The 14,939-nt window shown below is 41.7% G+C and overlaps 1 protein-coding gene across 2 annotated transcripts in view; it reads right to left on the reverse strand.

Moving 5' to 3' along the window:
• Nucleotides 1-14,939, reverse strand: part of scgn (secretagogin, EF-hand calcium binding protein) — a 63,208-nt gene that overhangs the window by 37,857 nt on the left and 10,412 nt on the right. For both annotated transcript variants that reach the window (XM_048559428.2, XM_048559420.2), the window contains exon 3: nucleotides 3,997-4,089. In XM_048559428.2, coding sequence (XP_048415385.1) covers nucleotides 3,997-4,089 — 93 coding nt within the window. The remainder of the gene's footprint in view (nucleotides 1-3,996; nucleotides 4,090-14,939) is intronic.

Below are 14,939 nucleotides of genomic sequence, written 5' to 3' on the forward strand. Positions count from 1 at the left end.
TCTCCACAATCTCTTCAGCTATCTCTTTCAGAACTCCAAGGTGTAGTCCATCTGGTTCAGGTCATTTAGCCATCTTCTCAACTTCCCTAGGACCTTCTCTTTGGCGATGGTGACTACACTCATCTCTGCCCTATGACTCTCGAAGTTCTGGTATGCTACTGGTGTCTTCCAGTGTGAAGATGCTAAGTAATTGCTCCATTCCTCCACCATTTGTTGTTATCCTCCACTACGCACCCCCCCCCCCAACCCCCGCCATTATTACTAACTCCATTCTCATTTTCTAGTGGTTCAATGATCACTCTTGCCTCTCCCCTACCTTTTATATCTGAAAATACTCTTGCAAACTTCTTCTATATTACTAGTTAGCTTACACTCATATTTCATCATTTACCCCATTACTGCATTTTTAAAAATTTATCCTCTGCTAGTTTTTAAAAGTTTCCCAATCCTCTGGCTTCCCATAAATCTTCACACTGTAAGCAATTTGTTTTGCTTTCATACTATTGCAAATTTGCCTATTCAGCCATAGTTGCCTCATCTCTTAAGTTATTTCTTCTTCCCTGGGATGAACTTCTGCTGTGCCTCCTGAATTAATCTCAGAAAATCCTACCACTACTGCTCTGCTGCCCTTCCAATCAACTCTGGCCAATACCCTTACATCAGATTCCAGCTTCTCCCTCTCAAGGTGAAAACTACCATATTATGGTCACTGTCCCTGAAGGGTTCCTTCACCTCATGCTCCATGATCAAGTATGCCTCATTATATGTCACCAAATCTAGAATAGTCTGTTCCCTACTGGGCTCTATCACAAGCTGCACCAAAAAAAATCTCATAGATATTCTATGAATTTTTTTTCTTGCGATCTGCTACCAACCTGATTTTCTCAGTCCACTAGCAGGTTGGAGTCCCCAATGATTATTATAGTGTATTCCTTGTCTTTTTCCTATCACCCAATTTATTTTCTTCCGCACATCTGGACTATTGCTAGGAAGCCTGTACACAACTCCCATCAGGGTCTTTACCGCTTCAGGATACCTCAATTCTACCCACACAGATTCTACGCCTTCCTACTCTACATCACTTCTTACTAACAAAGCCGGCCCCTTCTGCCCATCTGCCTGCCTTTTCAATAGGATGTGTATCCTGTAGATTTAATTCTAAGCCTTGATCCTCTTGGACCTATGTCTCTGTGATAGCCACAAAAATGTACCTGTCAATTTCAATGTGTGGTAAAAGCTCATTTACTTTTCTGTAACATGATAGCCCTGCCAGTCCTTAAAGCAACAAGGCACCAATTTGATGACATACAGAGATGGGTCAACATTTGGTCTAAGCTTTGCACTTGTGCAGCCACTCTAAGGTTGCATGAACAGCAGTGTCAGTACACCAGTAACAACACTGACTTCCAGTTCTAGAAGATATTACAGCACACAGAGTTCAGAGGTTCATGTGGCCAGAAAGAAAATTTGAGAGAACATTGGTGGTGGTGCTGGGTTGTTACAACTGGGCTAGTAATTCAGATATCCAGGCTCGTACTCTGGGGATATGGGTTCAAATCTTCTTGAGATTTGAAGAAAATTAATAAATCTGAAAATAATATCTAGTTTTATTGTGACCACAAAACCTTTTCCCACGGACATCAACAAGAATCTGTTTCACTAAACAAAACTGAAAGAACTGCGGATGCTAGAAATCAGAAACAAAAACAGTAATTGCTGGAAAAGCTGAGCAAGTCAGACAGCACCTGTGAAGGGAAACCAGAAGTTAACGTTTCGGATCCAGTGGCCCTTCCTCAGAACTGATGGTAGCTTGGAATATTATGGTTTACATAAAACGGAGTAAACAATAGGTGGGGATAGAGCCCAAAGACAGAACAGTTGGACAGACAAAGGACTGGATAATGATCAGGCTGGGAGGGTGACAGCTATTCATAGAGACTGTTAGTCACTAACAATGAGTTGTGTGTAAATAGCAGATGATATGATTAACAAGGCCTGGTACGTGGGGGTTAGGAGTAAGGATATGGGACAGCTGAGGCCCTAAAGTTTTTGAACTCTGTATTGAGTCCAGATGGCTGTAGAGTTCTTAAGTGGAAAATGAGATGCTGTTCTTCCAGCTTGCACTGAGCTTCACTGGAACAATGCAGCAAGCCTGAGACCTTTGTAGTGTGTTGAAGTGGCAGGGAACTGGAAGCTCAGTCTTTTTTGTGGACAGAACGTTCGCAAGTTGATGATCACAATGTAGATGTTCTGCAAAGCGGTCACCCAGTATATGCTTTATTCCACCAATGTAGAGACGACCATGTTGTGAGCAGTGAATGCCATGGACTTGATTGAGTGAAGTTCACTAGTGTTTGCCATACTCACCTTAGCTGGCTTACACATGACTCTTAAGTTTTCTCTGAAACGGCCTAGCAAACCACTCGGTTGTATCTAACTTGCACAAAATCTGATAAAAGAAATGAAACCAGATAGATCATCTGGTATCGACTAAAGTACCAGATATGACTCTGGCACATGCAGCCCTGTTGACCCAATAAAATCCTCTTCAGTAACAGCCAGTGGTGTGTGCCAAAATGGAAAGATCTGCTCCACACTGTTAAAGCAACAGTCTGACATTGATCTTGTGAAAATGGCTATGTCCCAGAGACTATCACCACCATTCCTGAGTATGTCCTATACCACCAACAAAAGCTGATCCACCAGAGGAATACAGTTGGAAGGAGTTTCCCCTGCAGTCCTCAACATTGACTCTGGACTCACTGAAGTCACATTACATCAAACATAGGCAAGTAAACCCCCTACTGATTACCACCTAGTGACCTCCTTCAGCTGATTAAATCATAGATCGCCGTGTTGAGCACCATTGAGGTGGTGGAGGGCACAAAACATACTCTAGATTGGGGGATTTCAGAATCCATTGCATTATGTAGCTTGGTAGCATTAATGCTGGCAAAACAGAGCAAGGCCTCAAGGGCACAGGTCGTGATTTGGGCCGTAAGCTTTCAGTGAGGAAATCCAAGAGGGGTAAAAAAACATACTTGAGCTTCACCAGTCTACCTCTAGTAGATGCATCTGTCCATGACAGTGATGGTAAGAACAACCATTGCAGAGTCCTTGTATAGCTGAAGTCCTGCCTTCACAATGAGGATTACTTCTACTGAGTTGAGTGGCACGGTCACTGAGTTAAATGGGATAGATTTTGAAAAGATCTAGCGACTCAAGAGTGGGCATCCATGAAGCACTTAGGCCATCTGCATCAGCAGAACTGTATTCTACCACACCCTGAACTGATGTGATGAACACATTCAAGATTGACATGGAAAATAACTCAAGGGGAATGACTGCATTATTGATGTTAATTTAGCTCTTTCAAGTAAGGATCAAGTAATTCCTCAATAAATTTGCTATCCTGTCATGAACTCTCACCATTCAAGTCCTATAAAACATGCTCAAATAGTACAGCAAAGACAAATGACATGGAAATTTCTCAAGTTTTTTTACAATGATTTAATTTTGTACAATGGCTGTTAATACTGAAACTTGCTTTTAGCAACAGGAGAAAATATAGAAGCCATTCTGCCTCTCATACCTGTTCCATTAATCAATGACTATTTACCGACTTTGGATCAAAATCCTAAAGAATTCTTGGTCTGAGAAATCTCAGTCCAAGTTTTGAAATATTGAATTGACCAAGCCTCAACAGGCTTGAGTGAAATCGCACCACATTCCCATAACTTTTTGGGTGGAAAAAATGCTTCCTGGCGTCAGCCCTCAATGGCTTCACTCCAGTTTTAAGGTTCTGCCTTTTTCTGCTGACTTCACCACAGGAGGAAATAATTTCTCACTATTTACTTTACCAGCTGCTTTAATCATCCCAAACCAAATCATACTAGCATGCTCTGTACTCAAGGAAATACAAACAAAATCCTCATAACTTAGCTGCAAGACATGTACTGTACAGACACAAACTTAAAGTTAGTAACATGTGATTACCTCCTGGATTTGCAGCCTTCCATCGGCAGTGACATCATAAGCTGACATGAATCGCTCTTTCATTTTCTGGACTTTTCCAGCACTGAGGTCGTCCTGTGAAAGCCAAGGTTTGATTGACACATATTAAATTACAATTGATATTCAGCTCAACCGTACAGGATTTACCAACTGGCTGATAACTCAATGAAGGTTCTGGAGATATCACACAACTTTTCTCTACCCTATCACCACGCATTTCTGTGTCAGCATGCCTAATTCTTCAGATTACCATTTTTGGCATATCAGACCCCTTCACACTGATAGAATTATTTAGTTAGCAATATGTCGCAATTAAAATGACATTCTTGACTGAAATTACGTTGAATTTTGCCGCAAATGGGATAGCAGTTCATTGCATTGCTGTCATTTAGTGAATTCTCCTCGAGCATTAGCTTGTGTCAGTATCAGATAAAAGTGTGGTATTTAAAGTGTCTCAGGTCAATGTATTGTCCTTCCCCAACCCTGCATTAGAACAATTGAGAGACTGTAATCAGTCTCCTGCTGAGTCTGGGTATGACTACTGATTTTTCAGCTGCTGTCTGTCCTGCCCACAGAATCACATACACACGCCTGTGTACAATGAATTTATTATGTTAACACATCACACCAGGCTTGTTTGTCATCTCAGAATATCCTACTGAAAATATACCGTGACTGATGTGCATTGTCTGCTCCACATGAAAATAAAACCATGAACAATCAAGTACCACTCATCAAAATTCAGCTCCGGATCTGGAATGTCAATATGTTCACGAATAATCCAAACTGTAAAAGACCTGAGCACTACACCATAGTCATTACTTGGAAATCCCTCAACATTGATGTTGCCGTTTGAATGAGACAAAATGGTCAGGAGAGGTTGAATGTGTATTAATAAGGCAGAGGATGTCCAGTTTCCAGTGGAGTTTTCCAAAGTGAATCATGCCTCTGTGGGGTGAGCTTCAACATCAAAAATGACCTTGTCTGGGACCTCAGTAAGAGAAACAATGCTTTGTGACTGCCCAGTTCACCCTAATGAGGAATTAGCAAGTCATTGTCAGTCAGTGTCAGAGATGTACAGCATGGAAACAGACCCTTTGGTCCAATTCGTCCATGCCGACCGATATCCTAAATTCCATTGCTGCACGTGTTGCTACACTTGAAGCTACAGACGAGACCCAGGAGGGGTTCTACACTGAATTTGAGCAATCTCTAATCCTGGTCCTGGCAGGTGTCAAACTGGATTCAATGGGGAATTCAATGCATGTTCGAGAAGGACTCTGGCAAGGAAGGATAGGGAATGACATCTCTAACGGAGTCCTCCTCCTGACAAAATATTGAGAATTCACTCTTGTCATAACAAACAACTGGTTCTGCAAGTGAGACAAGCACAAAATCCTGTGGCACCACCCACTGTCAAACACTAGCACTTGCTCAACTACATCAAGGAATCCAACAAAGGACTGCAGAGAGATACATTTCAATTGCGCTACAACTGGTGCTGAACCAATTATCACCTTGTCTAATCTACCATTCAATCGGCCTGGTGAAACAAAGGAAGCAGCAAATTAATGCCACACAAAAAAAATTAATAGCAACGCCCTCCAAAGGGGTCCATCACTGTCAATACCACATTGCCGGTCATCAGGAGCTAGAGTATGCACAGTCCCTGGTTGACCCAAATGTCCATAACAAGCACTGGCATACGAATCAGTGCTCTCTGTCAAAAAGGGCCAAGCAATACTGGGCATAATCAAATGCAAGTGGAAAGTTTTCACAGACTGGAAATTTTAAAATAGTCAAGATAGAAGGAACAGTCCTATAAGCCGCTGAAGGCAGTAATACAGCATAAACCTCATGGCACACAGAACAAGTGATAAGTAGAAAGACCACAGGAAATCCAACACTTCGCAAATACCAAAGAAATACATGCGCGATTGCTTCTGTCAAGATGATCTGTGAGCCAAGTGCCAATCCCACTGACAGCCTAACCAGGGAGGGAAACTCAACGTCAAGGCAGTCAGCGCTTGCTGGAGAGGACATGTTGAATTGCAAATGACACAAAAATGGATTAGGATGAACAGTGAGATACTGCACTAATTCACATTTCTGGGGAGTCTTCCCTTGATGAAGGTAGACAGACAATAAAACTCACCATTGTCTCCAGTGTCCTGCTCACAGTTTGGCTGGATGAGGGAGAGAGTATTTTGGTTCAAGACTGTCAAACCTAATACTAAGGTCACAAGAGATCCCTAAGCTCTGATTTGCTTCAAAGACTTGGAAAACTTGCAACGCTACAGAAGTAACATCTGCAGTTCCTTCACAGAATGCTGCAAACTCATTTAGAAGTAAATCAGTCCAACAGCTGCTTCCTTGCAGACACTAACATGCCAAATATTGAGGTTAGAATCACACGAATTCAGCTTCGCTGGTCGAGACGTAATTGTTCATGCACCTGGACACTAGACTCCTGAAGGAACTGATCTACTTCGGACTTGGCCATGGCAGGAAACTCCCAGAATAACAGTGTGGATGCATTTAAGGGTTGTCTTCAAAACATCTCTGAAGAGACAAAGAATCCCCATCAACCCATGAGTTCCTGACTTGAGGCCACCAAAATGGAGAAGGTTCATTTGGAAGGCACCAAACACATCTTCATTGGGAGTAGAGTTGAAGCGTAAGAGAGAGTGCACAATTGTTCAACACTTTATCTGCCAATCCTTCAGATACCAATAGCCCTGCAGAGTCTCTACAGGTCCACATCAGATTTAGCACTTATCTCAGAACCCATTGAATTGGAGTGGAAACAAGTCAACTTCAATCCTGAGGAGGAGCAAAAGGATTACTGCAATGTATCAAACTATGACTATGATTGGAGCTGTATGCATTTTACCCTTGCTCCCTGGAAGCAGGCCAGCATGTGTAGGAGAATAAAATCGAGGCTCATGGCAACAGCATCTTGGCCATCTGTTGCCTGCCTCCACCCAGGTCAAGTAACAAAGTTACCAGGTAAAAGCTTCATCAGGACTGATTTACTTCTAAGTGAGTTTGCAGCATTCTGTGAAGGAACTGCTGATGTTACTTCTCTAGCGTTGCAAGAATATTACACTATTTCATTTCCACTGTCCTCTGCTCTTTTGCATGCCAAAGCCCTAGTTCCTGCTTTGAGGCTCTGCATTTGCTTCAAACCATTGCACATCACTAATTGATTAAAAGTTAGCAACCTGAGATGTTAATGCCACCTTTTTTTTGCTCCCTGCATATGCATGGTGAGGCAGTGATGTAATGGTAATGTCACTAGGCTAGCAATCTAGAACCTTAGCCTCTGGAGACAGTGGGTCAAATTCCACCAGGTAGATGGTGAAATCAGAATTTATTTTTAAAAATCTAGAATAAAACGTTATGATAAAAACCCATCTGCTTAAGTCTGTAAGCAAGGAAATCTGCTGTCTTACCTAGTCTGGCCTAAACGCGACTTGTAGTTCACTCGTATCTGCCTCTTGAGCAATAAATACATATGCATACATTTATATGTGTATGTAAGTAAAGACATAAATCCTTAAGTTTATGAGTTAATGCCTTTACTTCTGATCTAAATTCATTATACCTTGAGTATTATGCAATAAGTATTATTGTTGATGACAAGGACTGTTAAATTAGAGGAATTTTACGACTTTGTACTCCTGGAAGGGCATTAATCTACGTAACCAACTTTCTAGCACAAACTCTCCCCTGGTGAAACTTAGTACCAGAAGGTAAATCAATAAAGTTTAACATTTAGGATCTGCATCTTTCCATGCATGTGCCATGAGACTGCACAGCAGCTACATATTTTATTCAGAAGATTTTGAGGAGGTTTCAGTAGCATTAGAATAACAAATTTGATGCTAATTCTGAGAGAGTAGAAATTAAATCTGCTTCATAGCTGAAATTACAGCAGATTCATGAATTCTCAGTCCCAAGTCATGCAGGGAATTATGCAAAACTCTCTCTATAAACAATGTGACAAAGTAGGTCAACATAACCTTTTTATATATTTTAATGTAATCTAGCCACCAGCTACAGCCTGACCACTTGAATGGCTGCACTACATTAACAAGCACAATATCCTTCCCTAAAGGACATTCATGGATCAATAGGCTTTTTATAACTGTCTGATGGATTTATAGTGATTTTCAATTTAGACCTTTCCTGCATCAAATATTATTATTCATTCATCCTTTGTATTGAAGACAACAGCCAAGCCATCATCTGATATTTTGATGTGAGTTCTTTGGTGACTGATGAGACTATGTTTTATTTAAAGTTAGCATTCACAAACAATAAAGAGTGTCACAGATTGGGGATTTTTTTTCTCTCATTTGTTCAATGGGAGATGTCATAGCCAGCTCACTTTCTACACCAAACATGTACACTTGCACTTTGCAGCAGATGACAGCAGTTAAAGAGTAATTGAAGACTCATACCTTCTCCCTAGCTGAGAAATATTGAGGCCAACTGCAATGTCTATATTGTAACCTTGACCCTGATCAGATAAATTGGCACATAATTTTACACAGCCTCTTCTATGACTCTATACCAGGGATACGTAAATCATTATTTCAGTTATGAAGCAGATTTCATTTTAACTCTAGCAGACTTAGGACCAAACTTGTTCATCTAATGCTCCTGAAAATAAAATACTTTCTCAAATGACAGCCTCATTGGGCAGTGAGTTTTCCAGTTGAGTCATCAGTGAAAGCCTGTGATCTTGTACTTGTTTGGGATGTTATGCGAAACATTCTATTGCTATAAACCATGAAAGAAACTTTACAGTTGTCCAAAACAGAACTACTTTTGGAGTCTACTTTAACTTAATTCATTGCTCTTCTTTGCTTTTGAAAATGTACTGCTTTCTTTGGTATCTTTGCCTTTATGATCATATGAATTGCTCCATGGCTGGAACATTCAGTGTGGGTTAGTTGAGAAAAAAAAGCACAAAACTGTGGTAGGAAGCACTTTGCTTACTTAATATTACACACTATTCATATTCATAAGAATAAAAAAGTACATCTGCAGAAAAGCACCATGTACTTCCCTATCTTGAGCAAAAGTCTCAATTCCTTATCCATGTTTCTCCCCTAGAATAAAAAATACAAGCTTGGCTTGTTAACAAAAGCATAGGCACTGAGACACATCACTAATGAAAGTTGAAATGTTACTACCACTATTCTCTCCACAGATGAAGAATGGGGTGGCAGTGTAGTGGTAATACCAGTTATTAATCCAGGTTGATGTTCTAGGGACATGGGTTAAAATGGCATCATAGTAGATGGTAATATTTACTTTCAATAAGTGGTTTGAATATTAATCAAAATCAGCGTACGTAAAATGGCAATTAAAGTAATTTTTAAATTTATAATAATAGTCTACATTTTAATCTTCAAGTGGTCACAGGAGAAACAAAAGAAATCTGTTCTGTCATTTCATTTCAGAAATGAAAACGTTGCACCAAGAAGGGATAGACAATGAATGCTGTTCTACCCAGAGATACACATGAACACTGAGAAAGAGATGAAAGGGTCACAATTCTGCCTTCTCTGAAAATATTGCTTGTAATCTGGTTATCTTACCATCATAAAGACAGTATCAGTTTCCCATAAAGTAAACAATGCTAATATTGTCTAAAACATTATCTACAGCAACAGAAGCAAATACTAAACAGCTAATTAATCCCTAAAGTAGATGAAACTGCAGAAATACTACAACAATAATTGAATAAGATAACAAACTGGATGAAGGACTTGTAGCTGCATGGCAGTATTTTACATCTGTAACAGCAGGCACAGCCATTTTCTGTCAGAATAAGGTAACAGATTTGGCCCTAAGTGCTACTGAAAATAAAATCAGCTTCTCAAATTCTTCTGAGTAAAATACATAACTGCTGTATAGCCTCTCTTGGCATTTGCATGGAAAGATGCAAATCCTGAATGTTAAAATTTTTGGATTTACACTTCTGGTACTAAGTTTTGCTAGCAGGGAGTTTGTTAAAAACTTGGTTATTTACCTTCCTAGAGTACTAAGTTGTAAAATGTCCTCAATAATTTCTCTACCCTTTTGATGGACAGTAATACTCGGAAGATGTAATGAAATCTGGAACTTGCTTTCCCAAAAATCTTGGGGATGTTGGGTCATTTCTGAAAACAGATGCTCAGGGATAGGGATTGGGATCAAAGTTGGTTAAATGTTAAGCTGCATTGCAATCATTTTTTCATTGCTCAATAACATCAAGGAAAATAGCCCAGTTAGATTTCCTAGTGTGGAAGCAGGTCATTAGGCCCATTGAGTCCAAACCGACCCTCTAAAGAGTATTCTATCCAGAATCACCCCCACCCCTACCCTATTCCTGTAAACCTACATTCCCCACGGCTAATCCATCTAACCCTCACATCCCTGGATACTATGGGCAATTTAGCATGGCCAAACCGGACTGCCCAGCAGAAACCCATGCAGACATAGAGAGAATGTGCAAACTCAATGCAGGCAGTCCCCTGAGGATGGAAGGAAACCCCGGGCCCTGGCTCTGTGAGGCAGCAGTGCAAACCATTGAGCCACTGTGCTTATATTTATACACACAGAACTGTGTATATAGATACTTAACATTAAACAATGAAGTGGCAGCACTTAAACTGACTAAACAGTCAGCAGACATAGCACAGATGTACAAACATATCAGCGTATAAATTAAGAACATGAGTAGGAGACAGCAGACATGAATCTGTGCTGAGTTATCTGATCATGATCAAGGTTGCAAAGTAAACACTGCAGTTGGCCTCAATATTCCTCAGCTATGGAGAAGGTACAAATCCTTCAAGTTCTCTTTAGCTGCTGTCTATTGGAAAGTGCAAGTGTACATGTCTGGTGTAGAGACAGTGGGCTTGCTATGAGATCTCCAACTGACCAAACAGGACAAAATATTCCCCAAATGATGAGTCTCCTCATTGTTTATTAAGATCATGGTTGATTTGATGATTCCACATTTCCACTTACACCCAACAACCTATAATCAATTTGCTTATCAATAATCTATCTACTTCAGCAAAAACTTTGCTTCCAATGCCTTTTGAGGAGTATCATTCTAAAGATGCACAACACTCTACTAGATAAATAATTCTTACCTCTGTCTTAAATTCTCATTCATTAAACATTGATTCTTCATTCTAGGATCTTCTGCAAGAGGAAATATCCTTTCCACATCGACTGGTCAAGTCCCCTCATGATCCACCCATCCCAAATGTTAGTTTAGTAAACCTTCTCCTTCATTAAAATAAATAATGAAATACTGTCCATGGTACTCCTGATGTGGTCGCCCCAATACCGTGTATGACAATGTAACCTCACTATTTTTGCATGCAATTTCCCTCACAGTAAACAAAACGCTGCCCCCTGGATCATGACCCCACCCTAAGCACCAAGTCATCATCTCCCAAACCATCCACAACCTCATCACCTCAGGTGACCTCCCACCCACAGCCTCCAACCTCATTGTTCCCCAACCCCGCACTGCCCGCTTCTATCTCCTTCCCAAAATCCACAAACCTGCCTGCCCTGGTCGACCCACAGTTCAACCACTTCACCAAAACCTTCCACCTGAACCTGAAGCTCACCTGGACTATCTCTAACACGTCCCTCACCATCTTGGACCCACTGTCTCTGCCTGCTCCTGCCCCACCAAACTCATCTCCTCCTATCTGGACTCCATTTTCTCCCCCTTGGTCCAGGACCTCCCTACCTACGTCCGTGGCACAACCCACATCCTCCACCTTCTGCAGAACATCCAATTCCTCACACCCCAACACCTCATTGTCACCATGAACGTCCAGTCCCTATACACCTGCATTCCCCATGCAGATAGCCTAAAGGCCCTCCACTTCTTCCTGTCCCGCAGGCCCGACCAGTCCCCCTCCACTGACACGCTCGTCCGCCAAGCTGAACTCGCCCTCACCCTCAACAACTTCTCTTTTGATTCCTCCCACTTCCTACAGACAAAGGGGGTGGCCATGGGTACCTGCATGGGCCCAAGCTATGCCTGCCTCTTTGTAGGTTACATGGAACAATCCCTCTTCTGCACCTACACAGGCCCCAAACCCTACCTCTTCCTCCGTTACATTGATGGCTGTATTGGCGCCGCCTCGTGCTCCCACAAGGAGCTCAAACAGTTCAACCACTTCACCAACACCTTCCACCCCAACCTCAAGTTCACCTGGACTATCTCTAACACCTCCCACTGCTACCTAGAATACATCTCCTCCCACCCACCTTCCTGCAAAAATGCCATTCCCTATTCCCAATTCTTTCGCCTCCGCTGCATCTGCTCCCAGGATAAGGCATTCCACTCCTGCACAGCTCAGATGTCCTCATTTTTCAAGGACCGCAACATCACCCCCCCACCCCGCCGTGATCAAGAACGACCTCGACTGTGACTCCTGCACTTCCCGCAACTCATCCCTCACATCCCGTCCCCACAATAAGAACCAAAAAAGAATCCCCCTCATCCTCATGTACCACCCTACCAACCTCCAGATCCATGCATCATCCTCCAACACTTCCGCCATCTGCAATCCGACCCCACCACCAAACACATTTTTCCCTCGCCACCCTTGTCTGCTTTCCAGAGGGACCACTCTCTCCATGACTCCCTTGTCCGCTCCACACTCCCCTCCAACCCCACCACACCCGGCACTTTCCCCTGCAACCGCAGAAAGTGCTACACCTGCCCCCATCCCTCCTCCCTCACCCCCATCCCATGCCCCAGAAAGACTTTCCACATCAAGCAGATGTTCACCTGCACATCTGCCAATGTGGTATGCTGCATCCCCTAGACTCGCTGCGGCCTCTTCTACATTGGGGAAACCAAGCAGAGCCTTGGGGACCACTTTGCAGAACACCTATGTTCGGTCCGCAATAAACAACTGCACCTCCCAGTCATGAGCCATTTCAACTCCCCCTCGCATTCCTTAGACTACTAACCTCATCCCACCCCCTTGACCTGTCCGTCCTCCCCAGACTGACCTATCTCCTCCTTACCTCCCCACCTACACTCACCTCTACTGGCTCCACCCCCGCCCCTTTAACTTGTCTGTCTCTTCTTCACCTATCTTCTCCTCTATCCATCTTCGATCCGCCTCCCCCTCTCTGCCTATGTATTTCAGAACCCTCTCCCCCCCTCCCCCCTTTTCTAGTGAAGGGTCTAGGCCTGAAACGTCAGCTTTTCTGCTCCTAAGATGCTGCTTGACCTGCTGTGTTCATCCAGCTCCACACTTTGTTAACAATAACGTTCTGTTGGCTTTCCCGATTACCTTCTGTACCTGTATAGTTTACCTTTTATGATTCATGTGCCAGGGCATGCAGATTTCTTTTTATCTTAAAACTCTATACTCTTTCACGTGGACAGAACACATTTTTATTTTTCCTGCCAAAATGAACAATTTCACAATTTTTTACATTATAGTCTGTATGCCAGATCTTTTCTCATTCACTTAACCTATCTATTTATTTGTAGCTACCTGTGTCCTCTTCACAACTTAACTTACTTACCTTGTGTCATCAGTTAATTTAGCTACCATACCATTGGTCCCTTCATATAATTCTTTTATATTATTGTAGAAGGTTGAAGCCTAGCACTAATCCCCACGGCACATCATTCATTCTATGCCAACCAAAAGCTGATACCTTTTTGACTATTATTTCTGTCAGCCAGAAAATCCTCTTACCGTATCAACATATTAACTCCTATACCATAAGCTTTTATTTTCCATGATAATCTTTGATGTGACACCTGTCCAGATGTCTATTGAAAACTTAATTACAGTACATCCATTGGTACCCTTTCTCCGCAGTATATGGTAATTCTTCATAGAACTCTGATAAATTGGTTATTAATCATTTATAATAAATTTATTGGCTGGAATTGTATTTATTTTGAAACTCATGCTTACCATTGTCCCAAACCTTCCCTTTTTTAAATTTGCTCCCGGGTCCTCCAGTTAGAGAATGATTGAAATATGCCGCTTCCCTTCCATTCATGCAGATTGAACCACCCTAACTTAATATAGTGAGGGAGATCAACTTTAATGTCAGCTAATATAATAGGAAATTCTGTTTTTAGCAATACTGCATACAAGTGTGACAGCAGATTTCAGGATAATTGAATTGGAATTTGAAGTCATATTATGTCTTACTCATGATGCTTGTCAAATCAAATTAAGTGCTCATTTCTCCTGAAAGCGTAGACTGTTGCTGTAGTGTGGTGCACAGTTGTCAACAGGTCTAGCACCTTGATTATGTTAGCTGGGATACTGCACTGCGAGCAAATAATTTTGATAAATTTGACTTCCATACACGAAGTTACATGTTAGATTTTAAAACTGATTCGCAGGATGGGGGTATCACTGGCAATAAAGGATATCCTATCCTTTGTATTTGCCCGTCCATAACTGTCTTTGAGAAGGTGGTAGTAAGTTGCCTTCTTGAACTGCTATGGTCCATAGGGATACTGTTATGCTACAGTGTTGTTAGACTAGGAATTCCAGGATTTTGACCCAATGATGGCGAAGGAACAGCAAACAATGGGGGGCCATTATGAGGAATTCAGATGCCAAGGTGTGTTTGGGTGCATCCAAACTTGCAATGAATGTTTCTGGTTGGTTGAAGCTAGGAGTCATGCACATTAACTTGGATATCTACTTGCACAGTTAATGATTGGATTACATTACATGTGATCAAATACTAATTGTGCAAGTTTTGACTTCCCTGACAACATGGCACGCATTTGAATTGGTAAAAAATTAATGGCTTTGAACATTAGTTACAAAATTATCCTTGAGCATTTCAAAATCATGCTAAACTCACTTATAAAAAAATGCATGCTTCATTGAAGTCCGTTC

Source organism: Stegostoma tigrinum, chromosome 2 (genome assembly GCF_030684315.1).
Source record: "Stegostoma tigrinum isolate sSteTig4 chromosome 2, sSteTig4.hap1, whole genome shotgun sequence".
In the NCBI taxonomy this organism is placed as follows: domain Eukaryota; kingdom Metazoa; phylum Chordata; class Chondrichthyes; order Orectolobiformes; family Stegostomatidae; genus Stegostoma; species Stegostoma tigrinum.